Source organism: Hypanus sabinus, chromosome 4 (genome assembly GCF_030144855.1).
Source record: "Hypanus sabinus isolate sHypSab1 chromosome 4, sHypSab1.hap1, whole genome shotgun sequence".
Classification (NCBI taxonomy): domain Eukaryota; kingdom Metazoa; phylum Chordata; class Chondrichthyes; order Myliobatiformes; family Dasyatidae; genus Hypanus; species Hypanus sabinus.
Genome location: NC_082709.1, coordinates 63517941 through 63536596, shown reverse-complemented (window position 1 = coordinate 63536596; position 18656 = coordinate 63517941). Strand labels below are relative to the sequence as shown.

At 44.6% G+C, this 18656-nt stretch overlaps 1 protein-coding gene across 1 annotated transcript; it reads right to left on the bottom strand.

Annotated features, from left to right (window-relative positions):
- Window positions 1-4782: 4782 nt before the first annotated feature.
- Window positions 4783-16762, bottom strand: LOC132392833 (frizzled-5-like). The gene is made up of 2 exons (XM_059967285.1): window positions 14462-16762; window positions 4783-14067 (listed from the first exon to the last, which is right to left on the bottom strand). The coding sequence occupies exon 2, from the start codon at window positions 13838-13840 to the stop codon at window positions 12089-12091; it is 1752 nt and encodes a 583-aa protein (XP_059823268.1). The 5' UTR covers window positions 13841-14067; window positions 14462-16762; the 3' UTR covers window positions 4783-12088.
- Between the last annotated feature and the right edge of the window lie 1894 nt (window positions 16763-18656).

Genomic DNA, 18656 nt, shown 5'->3' with positions numbered 1-18656 from the left:
AGTGTTCGCATGAATCTATTGCAGACCTTAAGGTCCCGGTTTTATTGTTGATCAGGGAGGCATACAGCGCTGTTATGGGCTATTCAGTCCATCATGTCTGTGACTCTTTAAAAGAGCTATCACAATGGTTCCATGTCTCTGCAATTTCCCTATCTAACTGAAAGTCCCATTTTGATTTGAAAGTGAACACTGAATTTGCAACTTAAAGATACAGCATGGTAACAGCCCCTTTTGGCCCAACAAGCCTGTGTGGCCCAATTAGAGCCATGTTACCAATTATCCTACTAAGGTGTTTGCCTTTGGAATATGGAGCACCCAGAGAGAACCCACACAGTCATGAGGAAAACATACAATCTCCTTACTGACAGTGTCAGGAATCGAACTGGGTTACTGGTGCTGAAATAGCATTACACTAGCTGTTGTCTTATCGCCCTGGTACATGCTGCAAGTGTTGCCCACCAAAGGTGGAGGGAATGAATGTTTAGTGTGGGTAGGTTGGGTGACATCTAGCAGGTTTTTCTGTTCCAGATGGTGTCAAGCTACTTGGGAGATGTTGGAGCTGCACTTATCTAAGAAGTTAGAGAATATTCCTTCATACGCTCCACTTGCATTTTGTTGTTTGTGGAATGGCCTTGGAAAGTCAGGAGGTGAGTCACTCACCACAGAGGTAGCCGACCTCTGACCTGTTCTTTGATAATTCTCTGGTTACTGGCGACTGAGAATATTAATGGTGAAGGACTCAGTGATGGTTTGAACAGAAGGGCAAGTAGTTGGAATTTAGTATTGCCACTTGGTGACTCAACTGATACTTGTGACCATATTTGATAACTAAGAAGAACAGTTTCTCAGTAGCAAAGTCAGTAGCCTGAAAACTTGATTCTTTTGCTGACACTATACGTTAAAGAAGGCAATGGCAATTGTGAGCTAGAACATACTGGGGAAAAAGGGTGGATGACAAATGCAGTGCTACAATTTCTCCAGAATTATATAGCTACTTGAAATGTATAGATTACAAATACAAACAGTAGGGTGTTATTAATAGGCATATTTTTGCACAGTGATGGACTGAATGATTTGTTTACTTATTTATTTAGAGATACAGCGTAAAACAGGCCCTTACGGCCCAGTGAGTCGCGTCACCCAGCAACCCACCCATTTAACCCCAGCCTAATCAGAGGACAATTTACAATGAGCAATTAACCCATTATGTCATTATAGCATTAAAGAAAAAGAAGTATGGCAGGGCTAAGATGAGTGGGAATACAGATGATTGGGAAAGTTTTAAGGAACAGCAGATCTTAACTAAAAAAGCAATACGGAGAGAAAAAATCAGGTATGAGCTCAGTCTAGCCAGGAATATAAAAGGGGATAGCAAAAGCTTTTTTAGCTATGTGAAGAGAAAGAACATAGTTGAGAACAATGTTGGCCCCTTGAAGAATGAATTGGGAGAAATTGTTATGGGAAACAGGGAAATGGCAACATAATTTAATGCATACTTTAGATCTGTCTTCAACAGGGAGGACACAAGCAATCTCCCAGATGTATGGATGGGCCAGGGTCATAAGATATCAGAGGAATTGAGACAGATTGACATTAGGAAAGAAACTGTGATGAGTAGACTGGTAGGACTGAAGGCTAATAAATCCCCGGGTCCAGATGGTCTGCATCCGAGGGTTCTAAAAGAGGTGGCTCAGAAATAGGATTAGGCCGAGCCAGCATGGATTTACCAAGGGCAAATCATGCTTGACTAATCTGTTGGAGTTTTTTGAGGGTGTAACAAGGATGTTAGACGAGGGTAAGCCAGTCGATGTTGTGTACCTAGATTTTCAGAAGGCATTCGATAAGGTGCCACATAGGAGATTGGTGAGTAAAATCAGAGCTCATGGCATTGGGGGCAGGGTTTCAACATGGATAGAAAACTGGTTGGCAGATAGAAAGCAAAGGGTAGCAGTGAATGGGTGTTTCTCAGACTGGCTGGAGGTGACTAGTGGGGTACCACAGGGCTCTGTATTGGGACCACAGCTCTTTACGATTTATGTCAATGATTTAGATGAGGGCATTGAAAACTATATCAGCAAGTTTGCTGACGATACTAAACTGGGTGGCAGTGTGACATGCGAAGAGGACGTTAGGAGAATACAGGGAGACTTGGATAGGCTGAGTGAGTGGGCAGATACTTGGCAGATGTCATTCAATGTGAATAAATGTGAAGTTATCCACTTTGGAAGCAGGAACAAGAGGGCAGAGTATTGTCTGAACGGTGTCGAGTTAGGTAAGGGAGAAATGCAAAGAGACCTAGGAGTCCTAGTTCACCAGTCAATGAAGGTGAATGAGCAAGTGCAACAGGCAGTGAAGAGGGCAAATGGAATGTTGGCCTTTGTTACAAGGGGAATTGAATACAAGAGCAAGGATGTTCTTTTGCATTTGTACAGGGCCCTGGTGAGACCACACCTGGAATATTGTGTACAGTTTTGGTCTCCAGGTTTAAGGAAGGACATTCTGGCAATTGAGGAAGTGCAGCGTAGATTCACTAGGTTGATTCCTGGGATGGCAGGGCTGTCTTACGCAGAGAGATTGGAGAGATTGGGCTTGTACACGCTGGAATTGAGGAGATTGAGAGGGGATATGATTGAAACGTTTAAGATAATTAATGGATTTGATAGGATTGAGGCAGGAAATATGTTCCAGATGTTGGGAGAGTCCAGTACCAGAGGGCATGGATTGAGAATAAGAGGTCAGTTATTTAAAACAGAGTTGAGGAAGAGCTTCTTCTCCCAGAGAGTTGTGGAGGTGTGGAATGCACTGCCTCGGAAGACGGTGGAGGCCAATTCTCTGGATGCTTTCAAGAAGGAGCTGGATAGATATCTGATGGATAGGGGAATCAAGGGATATGGGGACAAGGCAGGGACTGGGTATTGATAGTGAATGATCAGCCATGATCTCAGAATGGCGGTGCAGACTCGAGGGGCCGAATGGTCTACTTCTGCACCTATTGTCTATTGTCTTTGGGCTGTGGGAGGAAACCCACACGGTAACAGGGAGAACAGACTCGTTACAGTCAGCACAGAAATTGAACTCCAAATTCTGATGATCTAACACATATACTAAATAAGGTAAATGTGGATAAATATGATTTCATCCACTTGGTAGAAAGAAAAAATGTGCAGGATGTTTTTTTTTAAATGGTGAGAGACTGAAGAGAGTTGCTGTTCAGAGAGGCCTAAGTGCCCTTATATGTGAATAACTGAATGTTAACATGCAGGGTCAGAAGTTACTATAAAGGCAAATTGTGTATTAGCCTATATTACAAGAAGATTTGAGTATGTACAAGTATTTATGACATCTTAAGGCAATTATATAACTTGCAATAAGAAATCTTTAACTCTTGTACTCCAATAAGCTGTGTCAATGCATTGAGTATACAGGTCTGGTCTCCCCATCTGAGGACCAGTTTACTTGAAAAAATAAAAACACAAAGCGCTGGCAGAACTCAGCAGGCCAGATAGCATCTATGGGAGGAGGTAGTGACGATATGGGCTGAAACCCTTCATCAGGAGTGAAGTAACATGGGATGGTCAAGGGGGTATAAGAAGTGGGGGGAGGGATAAAGTAGAGAGCTAGGAAGTGATAGGGATCCCCCATCCCTATCTATTATTTTAGTCTGGTTCTCTTTCTCTCTTTTTTTTCCCCCTCACTATAATCTCCCCCCAGCCCTACCTTTCTTACTCTCTTATTTCCCATAATTCTCCACCTTCCCCCTAGCCCATTTCCCTCCAGCCTATCACTTCCTAGCTCTCTTAAAGAAATGTTGATACTGATGAGGAGGAGGGGGTTTGGAAGGCACAAGATAGGTCAAGGTCTGAATCAGGTCTGAACACAAGATTAGACTCCCTGTCACGGACTTTGGTTTCTGTTTCTAGACAGACAGTTAAGGGAGCCATAGTCTATAGGCAAATGTCCACCTGCCCTCTTCCAACACACACACCCACCCTGCTAGTTGTGCATGCTTAAAAGTATGTTTGTTCTAGCCTCTCCCTCGCAAACGACTCACTGTCGACTTCAGAACCACAGCAGCTGCCTTCTCCACACACCATTGGGTCTTCTGCTGTTTTAGAGACAAAATGATGTTGGGTTTTCACTGTGGGCTTGAGGTTACCATTGTACACTGCTCTCGAGTTTCATGCAGATGCTTCATACCATTACTTGGGCTCACTTTAAGCAAGCCCCTTACGCTGCAAGGTGTGCTACAGCAGTGAGTAAAATTATTTATCCAGAGCCCCAAGTTATTCCTAAGTGCTTCACAGCTCATTGATAACTCATGGGTCTAGTCACTGCAGCAGGCAATCTATGCACAGCAAGATCTCACAGGCACTGGGATATGTTTCTGATGTTGACAGAGTGTAGGAGCAGTAACCCACTTCACTGCACTTCCCCGCTCTTCTTCATTATCCACTTGAGTTTAGAAGCCACATCCAAATAAGCAGCAACTCCAACCAACTTCCCAGTACTGTGCTCATCACAGCAGTGCAGATTTTGTGTTCTCTATGAAATCAATCCATGACCTTCTACCTTAGAGATGGACACATCGCCACTTAGCCATGGTGAACACTGATCACGGATAAACACCAGCACTGCAGTCCATATGATGTCATTGTAAAATTTTTTCATATATACCTTCGCCACAGGAATGTACAATTCTCATACTTTATCACTTTCTCAGATAAAAGTATGGTGAAGAACTTGTAAAGAGAATAATGAAAAGAGAGGAAAGAAATCACAGGAATATCAATCAAATTTTCATCAACTCCGATTTTATTTTTCCCCTAAAACAAAGAACAAAAAATAGAAGACAGAAATGTTTTTCATAAATACCTACTTTGCATTTCTCTTTATAAAATCTTAAGACTTTTGCAAAATATAATACATACAAAGTTTTAAACTATATAAATGATTATGATGGGATGACAGGAAAAGTGGATGTTAACTTGTACGCTCAATGAAGGAGCTGTGGACATGTTCACCTGCTATGTACAAATTGCAGGTTTGAATTATGATCCAAGAGATTGTCCAGGTATAAATAGACTTGCAACAAACCCGTATTTAGCTAGAAATACTTAGAATTATTTACATTGGTTATTCGAAATAATTTACATCATTCATGAAGACGTTTCGTGCAATACAGGGTAAGTATTAATGAAACAAAAAAGAGCCATTTAATCTTAAATATATTTTGGAGCATTATTCAAGAAGCAGAACAAAGAAATACCTTAGAAAATAATGTAGTTGCTGCATTAAACTCCATTGCCTCAAAACTGATAGGCTGTGGTCCGGATGAATAAAATACAGTGCAACTGAACAATTCAGTGAGTCTCTGTGTAGCTCTGATTGTGTGCCATTGCGCCAAGATTTATAAAACACACTATCCAACATATCTTCATTCACTCTGTGGATGCAGGTTGCCTCTAAAACTTTTGAAGGCAGCTTGCATCCGCAAAATAAATAAAGGTACCTCCAAAAGAAGAAGTTGAGTGACTGAATATTTCTTCATATTTGGGGGATAAATATTGGCCTTGTCACGGGCAGGACTACCCAGCAGAGGATCTTTCACGTCTAGCTAAAGGGCATTTCATTAACAGCTATTCTAAAGCACAGCGTGTCTATGCAGAACTGTGCTGGATCTTAGATTTTATATTCTTGAGACTGGGGTTCTTGAACCCATAATCTTCTACCTTGGGAAGTGCTACCAACTGGCTTCCAGCTATGGAAGGCTTAGAGAGCATTTACTGTTCTGTGTAAACCAGCAAAACACACAGACATGCACATAGACACACACTCAGACCATACACAAGTTAAAAGTGGTGAACACACACATGGGACTGAGACAAAGATCACATCAAAAGGGGTACAGATAATGATGTAACTCTGACATCAAGTTAACTGGCGTGATTGCAGATAAACCTTAGAGATGGGGTCAGAGACAGTTGACCATGTGAAAGACATGGGCTGTGTACTGTAAAGGAAATTAATGAAGGAGCAAATTATTCAGCCCCATTCAGTAAGCTCACAGCTAATTTAATTTCCCTTAGTGCACCTTTCCTGCAAAACCTCACATGCACTAATTTCCTCAATCTCAAAACATCTATCGATCTGTCTTGGATATTGTCGTTGATGGAGCCCTTCCACGGTCAAGTTAGGTGAAGTATTTCTAAGATCTCACGCCCTATAAATTTGTTCTCACCTCTGCCCCAAGTGAATGACCCTTTCAGTCTGCCAACACTGCCCTGCATTAGTTGGGGAAACACATGGGGTCACAGAGAGAATGTGCAGACTCCCAGGAGGCAACTTGCAAGCTGCACTGAATAGAGCCCTGAAGCTCATGCTACCAAGGAGTATGCCTGACACTTATACTTCCTGATTGGAGGCATAAAATTCGTATAAAATTTGAGAGCGTCTTGTGACTGAGACTAAAGGTGGAGGTCTGATGAAATGTCAGAAAGATAGGAGCGTAAAGGACATAAAGATAAAGCTGAAGCAGACCACTTTCCCCCTTGTGCCTGATATCCCACTGATTATCTTAAGCAGCTGAGAAGCAATTTCTCCAAATTCTATTTTAAGTGGTCACAAAAGAGTAGTTTGGTGCTTGAGGTTTCACCAATAGCTTTGCAAGACATAGCGTAGATCTGTTAGTTTTTCCAACGGGAAACTGGGAATACTGCAAATGCACCTCACACCCCAATAATTTGCCAGAAATTATCTATACACATTGGTCAGCAGACACTGAACCTTTCCACAGTGACACTGCAACAGAGAGGTGCAGCTTGTAGAGCAGCTGGCTCACAACTCCAGAAACCCTGGTCTAGTCCTGACTGCACAGTTTGTACTCTGTGGCTTTTCTCAAGATGCTCTGGGCTTCTTCTCTCCCCCAAAGACTTGAAGGTCAGTGAGTCAACTGGCCACTGCAAATTTCCCCTGGCTTAGTGAGTAGTGGAATCTGGGGTGGGGCAGTGGATGCAGATGTAGGGAGAATTAAAAGATTGGATTAATATAGGATTATCTGATGGTCAATGCGGAGTTGATGGGCCAAACATTTCCACGTTGCCATTCACTGTGACCATGGCTGACCATCCACAATCAGTACCCCATTCCTGCCTTCTCACCCATGTTGCTGAGTCTGAGGTCTAATGTATACCACACAGAAGCTGAGGTTCACTACCACCAATCTGGGTCATCTTAAGCCACAATCCACCTCATTGTGGTCATTTATATCGATTTTATTTCATTCATCAAACTGCCAACTGTGGCACTTAAACTGATCAGGTTCAGAACTCTAACCCAGGATCATGGAGATCTTTTGTTTTGTCCATTCCCATTGCTTTTATACGGACTGATCTGACACCAGCTCTCCTATTCAAGATGTCATGCTGCCTTATGTTTGATTGCTTTTATAAAACAAATCACATAGAACCCAACTGACCTCTGAGTCAAGGCTGAGGTTCATCGATGGCCATCTTTCTTGGCCAGCTCTCAGGTACCACATGGTTGAAGGCTTTTGAATAAGGCCGTAACCGGGGTCCCTTCTGACCTCCCAGGTGGATGTCAAAGAACCCTCAGTTATTCTGAATGAGGAACAGGAGAGAGGGGGAAGCGGGGCAGCTGTGAGGAGGTAGACAGGCAGTAGTCGCATCCTGGCTGGGAGAAAGCTGACTGCAGCTGGGGAGTTTTGTTGAGTGGGGAGTGAGGGAGGGATATGAGGAGGGGGAGCCTGTGAGATGTCATGAGCAAGTTCACGTGTTGTGCCCAACACTGTGTGTGTCCATTCAACCAAATGCATGCCTGCGCTAAGTTTATGCAGCAGAGCCTGACTTCCATTTGGCTAGGGCATTCTGCAATTCCCTCTGGCAAGTCCACATGGTGGCCAGTGTTTACCACCACCCCAAGATCAAGATTCAAGTTTATTTGTCATGTCTACACTGAAATACACAGTGAACTGTGCCACTTGCATCAACAACCAACACACCTGAGGATGTGCTGGGGGCAGCCCACAAGTGCCGCCACACATTCCGATGCCCACAAAGCTTGGCAGTGCAACACAGAACAAGCAACAAAACAAAAATCAAACCCCGTTCCTCCCTTCTACCCACACACATACACCTCAAAAGCTCCCAAGTGGGCAACTTCCACACCACAAGAGTGGGTGAGAGCCAACCAGCCTTAGCCCAAGAGACTGCCTAAGAGAAAGACTACATTTGGGACCTTATACACCTTTGGGGCTCAGAGGAAAAATGGATCAGCAATGATGAAATAGCAGAGCAGACTCGATGGACTGAATGGCCTAATTCTGCTCCTATACCTTATGTCTAAACTGCCTGTCACATCTCCTACTTAATATCAGACACTATGGTTTATTAGGAGTATGGTGCTTTGGAACAACTGGAGACCATGGAAAAAACGTAAAATGTGCAAACCTTTCCTTCTTTCATGCCGCAGAGTCTTACTGGTAGGACCACTCAACCATCAGATGAACCTCTCCACCTAAATGCGACTTAAACAATTCAATTAACTACTGATCACTGGCACCATGATGATCAACCTTATATAACAGCATCAAAATACTTTGCCTTCACCAATCATAGAAACAGATTCTGGGATAACTTAAAAAGTCAGTAGGTTTATGGCCATTCATAACCTCTAAAGGAAATAATCTGAGTAACACACACAAAATACTGGAGGAACTCAGCAGGTCAGGCAGCAGCTATGGAAAGAAACAAAGAGTTGAAGCTTCTGGAAGGTGTCTATTGACCATTGAAGGAGCTCAACCCAAAATGTGGACTGTTTGATCATCTCTATAGATGCCACCTGACCTGCTGAGTTCCTCCAGTATTTTGTGTGTGTTACTCTGGACTTCCAGCATAATCTCCTATGTTTAAGAAATAATTTGAATTTTTTGAAATGTCTGAAATTCTTTGACAGCCAAGGAAGTCCGTAAGCAGGCTCGCACATTTAGGACACAATAATGACCAGATAATGATCTGTTTCAATCATGCTGTTCAAAGGGTCAGTCTTGGAATCAATTGCATACATGGAAAGGAACAGCCATCAAAGATAACAAGAACAGAGCGTGAGCAATGGGATTAAATGGGCTAACACAGGCAGCTTGGGCCAAATGAACTTCTACTGGGTCACTAAATTCAAATATGAGAGTAAGTGAGACAGGAACACGCTCAAATAAAAGATGTGCATGCACACTGCAACCACAGTAGTAAAGACTAGAATATGCAAGTTCACAAGGTAAGTTATGGCCTGTTATTTTTCTGAAGACTTTAATTTAAAGGGATATCATCTCTGCTTAGATAAAGCTGTATGCTAGTCTCTATGTGTGTATGTGTGTGTGACTTCTTGAGAGTGTCTCCTTTTTGTTTATATGGAATCCTTAAAATTGAGCAGGGCAAGACCGGGACTGTGTCTGACATTCATTATTGACATTCTGCAAGAAACTGCATTTACATCATGCCCTTGACATTGTAAGCATGGCATATGCTTTCTGTGCCTCGTTACGCACGGGAAGGAAGCCAAAACACTTGTGGACATATTGGGACTTGTGGTCAAAAAGTTGGATTGTAGCAAATGTCTTAAAGACATTGACACACAGTCTCAGAGTTCAGGAACCATGCAGGTGAAGATACACCTGTAGTGGTGAAAACAAGCAGAGAGTGTTATAGGGCTGGCAGAGGTTGCAGAGATTGGGAGGGGCCGTTGGCGGATTGGAGCCCATACAGATGTTTCTGAAGTTTAAGTGAAGAGTCATTGGGAATTGAGTTGGGAAATTGACCCCTCACTGGGAACTCCATTGCCCCCTTCCAGCCAACCATACTGATGAGGTGGAATCTGCAGGATGTTTAGTTGTAAAGGAAACTCACACATCCATTTTGTCTTTGGCTCAAGACCCTGTCAGGCCAATGTGGACCTGTTTCCCCCAACACATCCCAAAAGGATCATTTCATGGGGGACAATATTAGTCCCTGTTCCCTGGAAACAGAAATTGCAATGGGGACTTGTGACCAGAACAGCTTGAATTTCCAGAGTGAAATGAAATAAGCTGAAAACATTTGTAACTGCATTTCTGCCAGAATTTAAAAAATCATAGAGAACTGGAAAAAAAGTGTAAAATATTTCTGAGGAATCATACATATGAGACCGGGATTAGTGTGATGCCTTTGAAGTTAAATACTGTAGTCTGAAGAAGGATATTGCCTGGGTCAATACTTCATCCAGGATAAATGCTCAGCCCAGCTGTGATTCTGATCACAGCTTAAAAGTGTAGATTTGCACTGTTTGGGTGTACAACATACAGACTTGACTATCCTGTCCCATAGAAATGTTCCTCCTAAATTAGTAGGCAGCTAGCAGATCTGACTTCATGTGCTGTGTGTGTGAAATTTGCACATTCTCCCTGTGACCATGTGTATTTCCTCCATGTGCTCCATTTCACCCCCTCATCCCAATAGTAGGCTGACTGACTGCTGTGAATTGCCTTGAGTGGGTGAATCTGATGGAGAAAAGCGGGGGGATGCTGGAGGTAGATTTTTTACATATCTAGTATGTGTGTGGAACACGCTGCCTAGGGCTGTGGTAGAGGCAAATAAATTTGCAGCATTTAAAAGACTGAGATAGGATGTCCCTTTCCCTCTGACTGATGAATAATTAGATGGGAAATTCAATGAAGTGCCTCCCTGAACTTTTAACCCATGTTGGAAGGTGCCTGCAGCTGCAAGAAACCATTTAGTGTTGTCCAAACTAAAAGTGGATTATCATTTTGATGGAAAAGATGGAGTGCAGGGAAGGGTGCAAGCTAGTCCATCCAGTGCCCAGTCTAGCAGGCCTGACCAACCCACGAACAACCTCAAGTAGATCATAAAGTTCATTCAGCATTAACGCTTAACAAAAGACTAGCGAGAATGCTGGACACCACAGGAACAGCCTGACAGGAGGATACAATTGTCATGATATGCTCTGCTTTTGATCATTGCTTGTTGTTTTTCTCTTGCTCACCTTTTCATCAGATAATGTGGTCACATTTACAAAGCAAAAACCACCCCGATTAAAACCAGCTGCAGTGAAAAGTCTCCTTCCTGCTCCGGTGGCTGTAGTTCACCTGTTGACTGAATTGTGTTTTGTGCTTTCCCTGACGCTGGAGCTCACTGGCCCTTTCTCTAGTAAGTGGCGAGCACAATGCCTTCAGACCAGGCTGGCTCGGTTTAGAGTGGGGGTTGGGCTGGAATTTGGCTCTGATCAGCGGGAGCTCGCAATTTCACCTGTTTGAAAGTGAACCATTCAGCTACACCTTAATAACGCCCGCCCCTGCTTCCTTTGTCCCTTGTCTTTCCTCCCGGGACCGTCTGCACTTTAACCATCAGAACTGTCGACCCCACCTTGCCTGCCAGCCCAAACACCGAATGGCCTTTGACCCACTAGTCCCTCCGACGGAGACGGGTCAGACGTTACACCCACCAAACCCCACTGTTTTTTTTTAATAGGGTCTCCAGACCAGATGACAGCGGGAGAGACCTCCCGCCCAATTAATTTTCTACCAGCATTGAGTCTAATGGTCAGGAACGGCCTGGAGATTTGCATCAGTCTTCCCTTCTACTCAAACACTGTACTCCGGTTAACCAGGACGAGAGGACCCAGGCGCTGGGTCACCTCGTCGTCCCAGTCTGTTAACAGACACAGGTTGTTAATCAAAGCAATTGGGTGAGCGGGGGGGGGGGGCAAATTCTCTTCAAACCAACTCCTTGAGAGTGAATTGGGCGTAAATCTGGCGGGTTGTAAACCCGGGTAAAAATGAGTTCCTCCGGGTTGTTTTAATCACCCCAAACTGAAACACAGCCCCGCCACGGAGATTTAAATAATCGGTTACCAGAGACTGGGAACCGGGTCTCTGAAGATGACAGTTCGGAAACTCAACAAATACAAGCCACAGTGTAAGACTCACCAGATAAACACTTCTTCAGGTAGAAGTACCTCGGGATAAATATATAATATACGTCTATTTATTTACAATATGTATATGCACGCGTGCACCCCAGCATCAGGCGTGCGAGAGCGCCACTTGCTTGTGATAAGCTGCCGAACCGCTGGCTCCGGTCCGGGCCGTCAAGGCTGTGCTTGCCTGAGTGTACATGGAGCCGCTGGTCAGCTTCCTAGGCCAGCAGCATCTACTTGTGAACCGCCTCCACGACTCCAGGGTCTTGCCGGACCAAATCCAGACGCCGGAGGTGATGCCTACCACCAGACACATGAAGTACTTGAGCATGAAGACGGCGTACTCGGGTCTGGGGTAATCTCTGGCTCCCGGGCAGGGGCAGCTGAGCGCCGTCTCCCAGCTCTCCCGAGAATGCTGTTCGTAGATGAAGCAAGCCACGACTATGGTGGCCGGGACGGTGTAGAGCACTGTGAAGATCCCTATTCGAATCATAAGCTTCTCCAGTTTGTCGGTTTTGGTGCCCCCCTGCTTGATGACGCTCCGTATCCTGAACAAGGAGACAAACCCGGCCAACAGGAAGGTTGTGCCCGTGAGCAGGTAGACCACCAGAGGAGCTAGGACAAACCCCCGGAGGTTGTCCAAGTTCTGGTTGCCCACGTAGCAGATGCCGGCCACCGGGTCCCCGTCCACCGAACTCAGCGCCAGTACAGCTATGGACTTGACGCTGGGAATCAGCCACGCGGCCAGGTGGAAGTACTGGGAATAGCCCGCTATGGCCTCGTTGCCCCACTTCATGCCCGCGGCGAGAAACCAGGTAAAGGACAGGATGACCCACCAGATGGAGCTGGCCATGCCGAAGAAATAGATGAGCAGGAAGACCACGGTGCAGAGGGCGGGGCCGGTGGTGTCGTGTTGGATGTGGTGGTAGTCCTTGTTACAGGCCACGTTGGCGTGGCCGGCTACCAGCCGGACGATGTAGCCCATGGACACGAAGAGGTAGCAGGCGGACAGGAAGATGATGGGCCGCTCTGGGTACTTGAACCTCTCCATGTCAATCAGGAAGGTGGACACGGTGGTGAACGTGGAGATGAAGCACAGGACGGACCACAGGCCGATCCACAAGGTTGCGAAAGTCCTCTCGTCCTTGTTGAAGAAGGGCTGGTAACATGGGAAAGCACAGTTGAGCAGCCGACCGGTTCTGATCTTGTTGTAGAGTGGGTGACTCTCTTTGGAGATCGGGATCAGAGGGTCTTTGCAGTTACATTTCCCAGGGCAGTCTGCTGATGATGCGGGTTGCTTTCCAGGATATGCCCAGGAGGGTCGGGCGTTTTTGCTGCCGCCCAAAACCTTGGGCGCAACGGTGGGCTTTAAGAACGGGGGCGATACAGTGGTCACCTCGGACCTGTTGTAATCCATGCACAAGTTGTCTTGGTCTCCGAGCACCGGGAGCTTGTCGCAGTTCATTCTTTCAGGCCAAGCGAAACCATATTGTCTCATCAGTGGGGAGCAGCCGGATTTGGCTCTTTCGCAGACGGATCTGCAAGGTGGCAATGGTTTCATGTAGTCCGCCAGGCATATGGGAGTGTAGATACTGCACAGGAAGAAGAGGAGGTCCGGGGAGCATTGAATCTCTACCAGAGGCCAGAACTGATGCACCTCGAGCCCCGCTTCGTCTTGACTGTCGTGGTTGAACTGGTTGGGCATGTAGGTATGGTTATAGCCAATGCCTTTGCACATGGGCACCGTAATCTCTTGGCAGACCATTGCCTTGGAAGCGCAGAGGGTGACCCCCACCAACCCCACGAGACAAACACAGACGCCGACCAGGGCTGAGGGCTCTTGCACGCGACAAGCCATAATATCCAGATTAAAAGACAAGGATCCAGCCGACTTCTGATACCGGCCCTCGAATTCTCTGCCTCCGGAGTTTTACAGCCCCAGTTCCCCCTCTCCCGGCAAAATTAAACAAGGCCACACCTGACCACACTCGGACATGACTGGCGCGATAAGGGGAGAAGGGAGTTCAGGTGAAGTGTGTATGCCAACATCCGAAGCCGCCGCTCTTGAAAACAAACGAGGAAAATCTTTGAAACAAAAAAAAAACAAACTTAATATTTGATCATTCTTCACGTCTTTTCCCTATCCGCATTCCTTTTCTTTTCTGATAAAACTGAATTATAGTTGCAATATGCTTGATGATCAAAGTGTCTAGGACTGCCTCCGTTCTTCGGGTGAAAACGCCAGCCCAACACAAGGAATCGAGAAATTCATGGCTAGTTCAGGTGTAAACTTTCAGAGATGTCCCAGTTTTAGTTCTTCTAATGTTATCACTAGGAAGGTGTGAAATTTCTTGGCGCCAACCCCGTAGTCGAATCTCTGTCCCAAAATACACAACCGCCTCTCTTTCCTCATAAAAACGGAAATCGAAACCCAGGTAAATTCTTCATCTTTCTTCTCCGAACTGCAGTGTGCATTTACCTCATTCGTGCTGTTTTTGTTGTGTTCCCTCTTTGCTCTATCCGAATGTACAGCTCCTTGGACTCCGGTTGCTTAACCGGGAAACAGTGCCTTCCTCTCTCGGTGCCTTTCTCTTCGCTCCACTTACGGCTCCGCTATCAGATTGTTACTTTTTTTGAAAACACAATGTAGCTAAGGTAAAGCTCAGTCCTCTTCCTGTCAATCTACACTTCTGTGCCAGTGTACGCCAATCGCAGTGCACCTGTCACTGAAACCCCGCCTCCCGTGATCTTTCTGTACCAATCAACAGCCACGAGGAGGACGCTCTGCCCTTCACAATTCGAAGAAATTGAGAGCGTAGCTCCACCTATCGTATGAGGACCAATCACGCGCCTTAGCGCTTCCCGATAGTTCCCGCCCAACTTCCCCATGGACCAATCAAGCACCCAATCAACAAAAAAGACCCACTTACTATTTTATTAACCAATAAAAAAAGACTAGGTGACTGAGTTCACTGACTGGATGAAAGTATTACCACGTACTGAGTTTTACTACTTTGAAGGAGCTTTTCGCACATTTTGTTTTAAGCAAAACTCAAAGTAATTTTAAAGTATTAGCGCACTAAATCTTCCTCGATTGACCCAATTCCTCCTTTAAAGCACCCTTCAATCGCAAGATAACTTCAAAGGGGCAGTGAATGTAATTGGGGTTACTGTCAAAGGGTAAGGGAGAATGTTTACGTAAGGTTGGCATTCGTACAGATTTTCAAAGTACGTTGTCTGGAAACATTGAAACTCTAAACCGGGCATCAGTAGTCTGGTTTTGAACTAGAAGTCTGTGCCTTTTCCCTTCCCTTACCTTACGGGGCAATTGGTTATTTAAAGTTATTCTGGTGTTCATTGAATGTTTCACTATGAGCAAAACAAACATCAGCTATCAGCGCATAAATCCTTATCGTAGCCCTCTGAGCAAATTCAGAGCAGCTATTTGGCGATCTTTGAACCTTTCCGTAAACTGCTCATAAAGTCGACTTATCTCTTTCAGATTAAAATTTCTGGGGGAGGGGTGAAGCGCGGACCTGCTGTAAAAAAGGAAAAGTTATTTAAAACGGGTAACACCGATATACACTGCACCTGCAACGCAGTAAAGATTTGAATGCTTAGCGCCCTGTGAGACCCAGGACGCTCTCTGGGGCAGATAACTGGCGGGCTGCATGCTTAAAGTCAGCGTTGTCTTCAAGGCGCTTTGCAGGAACATAACAGGAAAGGTTTGACACTGAATGTGACACGGGCATGTGGTTTCAAAGAAAGGTTTAATTTTTTAATGGTAAAAAGATTAAAAGCAAGATTTTAGAACTGGTCTTTGAATTCTGCCTAGGACCTGTGTATTATTGATAGAATTTCCCTTGATGAGCCAACACAACCCAGTGGAACTGGAACTTAAATCGAAATCCCAAGAAACGTACAGAATGGATGAAACAGAGACGAACGGACTGAGTACTGTATCCGAAAACAGTCCATCTTGTCATTTTCACAGTGCCCTTAGTGGGAACTTGCTATGCATAAACTGACTATGTTGTAAAGCTCTGACCGTAATGCATTTGAGACTGACCGAGGAGAGGCTGTATTAATGTAAGCCTTTCTCTTTCTCGCTTTCTTTTGAAGGAGGCTGGTGAAGAATGTCACATCTTCATCCCACCCTTGCATTTTTTTTTTCTTTTCCTGAATAACCACCAGCCTCACCTCTCCGGAAATTGGGATCTGTGAAATTTAATAGAAGGAATATCAATATTGGCTGGTGCTACAGGTTCTGGATACTAATGTTTCTACCCTCTGCAGTTCTGTATCTTTGTTCAGCTATTAAATTTAAGTCTATCTATAGTGATCAGGTCATAGTAGAAATATCATACGATATAGATAATTCAATAATCCTAATGGTTCAGCATCTGGCTCACCATGTACATTTTCAACTCAATTGGGCCCCATTTTCCTGCCTCCTTGTACTCATTTGACCCCAGTTCCCCACACTCCCTTTCAGCTTCCTGGGCCCTAATTCCCATGCTCCCTTTATAATTACAAAGTTCACTGAAAAATAATTACACTACTGTGTGACAAGCAAAACCAGAGTGAAATACATGTATATGTGTGTTTTGGTAAAATCCAGTAGTCCAGAAAACCTGCTAGTCTGGCACTATCAAAATCCTGAATATGCCAGAATATAAAACAGTAATTCTTCAGTAAGTCAGTGTAATAAACATAATTCTTCAATGACTGTGAATAATTTTATACATATAATTTTGTTATAACTCTATTTCACTGCGTATTTTGCAGGAAGAATAAAGTTGTGAGAGACTTACTGTGCAGCAGTTTTGATGTGTTTTGATAAGCTATCAAGTTAAGCACACAAGTTTTGCCCTGATTCCCAACTTGCTGATAAACACCACCATCTCAGCATTCATTCCAATTTTTACAGCATGTTCTCTTTGCTTATACAGTGTGTTTAAGCAAACCATGTGGGCTACCCATGTAACTGCATGGGAGGATGTGGCATCTCCATTGTGCTCAGCCATTGCTCAATGCTGCAGTGGGGGTGTAGGATGTCCATTGTGTCAGGTAGGCCATTTCAGCAACCTCAGTGATTCCCAGCAATTTTGCAATGTTTTCAACCAACTGAAGAAGACTAAATAGTAATTTTAAAAAGGTAAAGTGCTTGATTATTGTCTAGTAGCTCTGACATCCACCATCATGATGAGCCTCAGGAAGCTGGTCCATCCTCCCAGCAGCTTGACCACATTGTAATTCTCCTGCCACTGAATGGTGGTCACCATATCCTTAGCCTTATACTCATTTCTGGATTATCTAACAAAGAAAACTGAGTCAGAAACATAATTATTGATTACAGCTCTGTCTCCAATGCCATAATTCCAATCAAACTCGTCTCTGAACTGCTAGATTTAGGACTTGGCGCTGTGCACCCCTTCCTCACATTTCCAGCAACTGGTTCTTTGATTTCCTTACAGGCCACAGTCAGTAAGGACAGGCAACAACACTCCCATCACCATTATCCTCAACAATGGTACATCTTCAGTCCTTACTTCCTGTACATTCATGACTGTGTGGTCAGATTTGGCTCCAAACTCAATCTATAAGTTTGCAGGTAACTCCACTGTAATGGGTGAGATTTCAAATAATGATCAATTGAAGTGCAGGAAGGAGATAGAGAGCCTATTGGTGTGTTGTCAAGAAAACAACCTCTCCTGCTATGTCATCAAAATAGAGAGACTGGTCATTGACTTCTGGAGGTGGGGCAGAGTCAATGCCCCTGTCTGTATCAATGGTACTGAGGTGGAGGTGGTTGAAATATTCAAGTTACTAGGCATAAATATCACCAGCAAGTTGTCCTGGTCCAGCCAAGTAGACACTTATGGCCAAGAAAGCATACCATTCCACTAACTAATAATTCCTCAGAAGACTAAGGAAATTCGGCTTGTCACCAATGAACCTCATTGATTTTTACGCTGAACGTATCCTGTCTGGATGCATCATGGCTTGCTTTGCCCAAGATCAATGATTGCAGAGCGTTATGAATGTAGCGCAATCTATAATCATCACCAGCTTCCCCTCCATGGACTCTGTCTACACTTCCTACTGCCTTGGGAATATAGCCAGCTAACTATAGCCCGCTAACTAATAGATGCTCCCAATTTCATGCGGCTCAAGTAGCCTCTAACAGCCAAGTCCAGCTCCTCTCCTTCATGTGTAGCTTAGCTACTAAGTTTTGCAGAACTGTCTCTGCTGACAGGAGAAAGGGTGAAAGTAGGTTTCTGGCTCCTTTAAAAATGGTTGAGGGGCCATGTCAGCTGTTGTTGGTAGATCGTCTTGGAGAAAGAAAATTCTGTTCTCAAACCTCTGCTGCCTACTCATGGGGAAGGCTTTTAACATGAATTCCAAGAAAAAATCTAGAGCTGGAGTCCATAAGGCAGCAAGTTTAACAATGAGTGGCAACTCCTGCGATGCCACTGGTGCCAAACTGTATCAGTTTCTGCTATTTCTCTGGATTGATCAGGTGCGTGGAGAGGGGGAGTGTGCTGCATGGGCAACAGCTTGCACTTCATATCATAATGCCCTTGCCCTGCGTACTGACTTTATTGACAGCCAGGGTGCAATATTCATGGTCAATCCCGACCAACAAAGGGACTCTGACCTGAATCGATTTT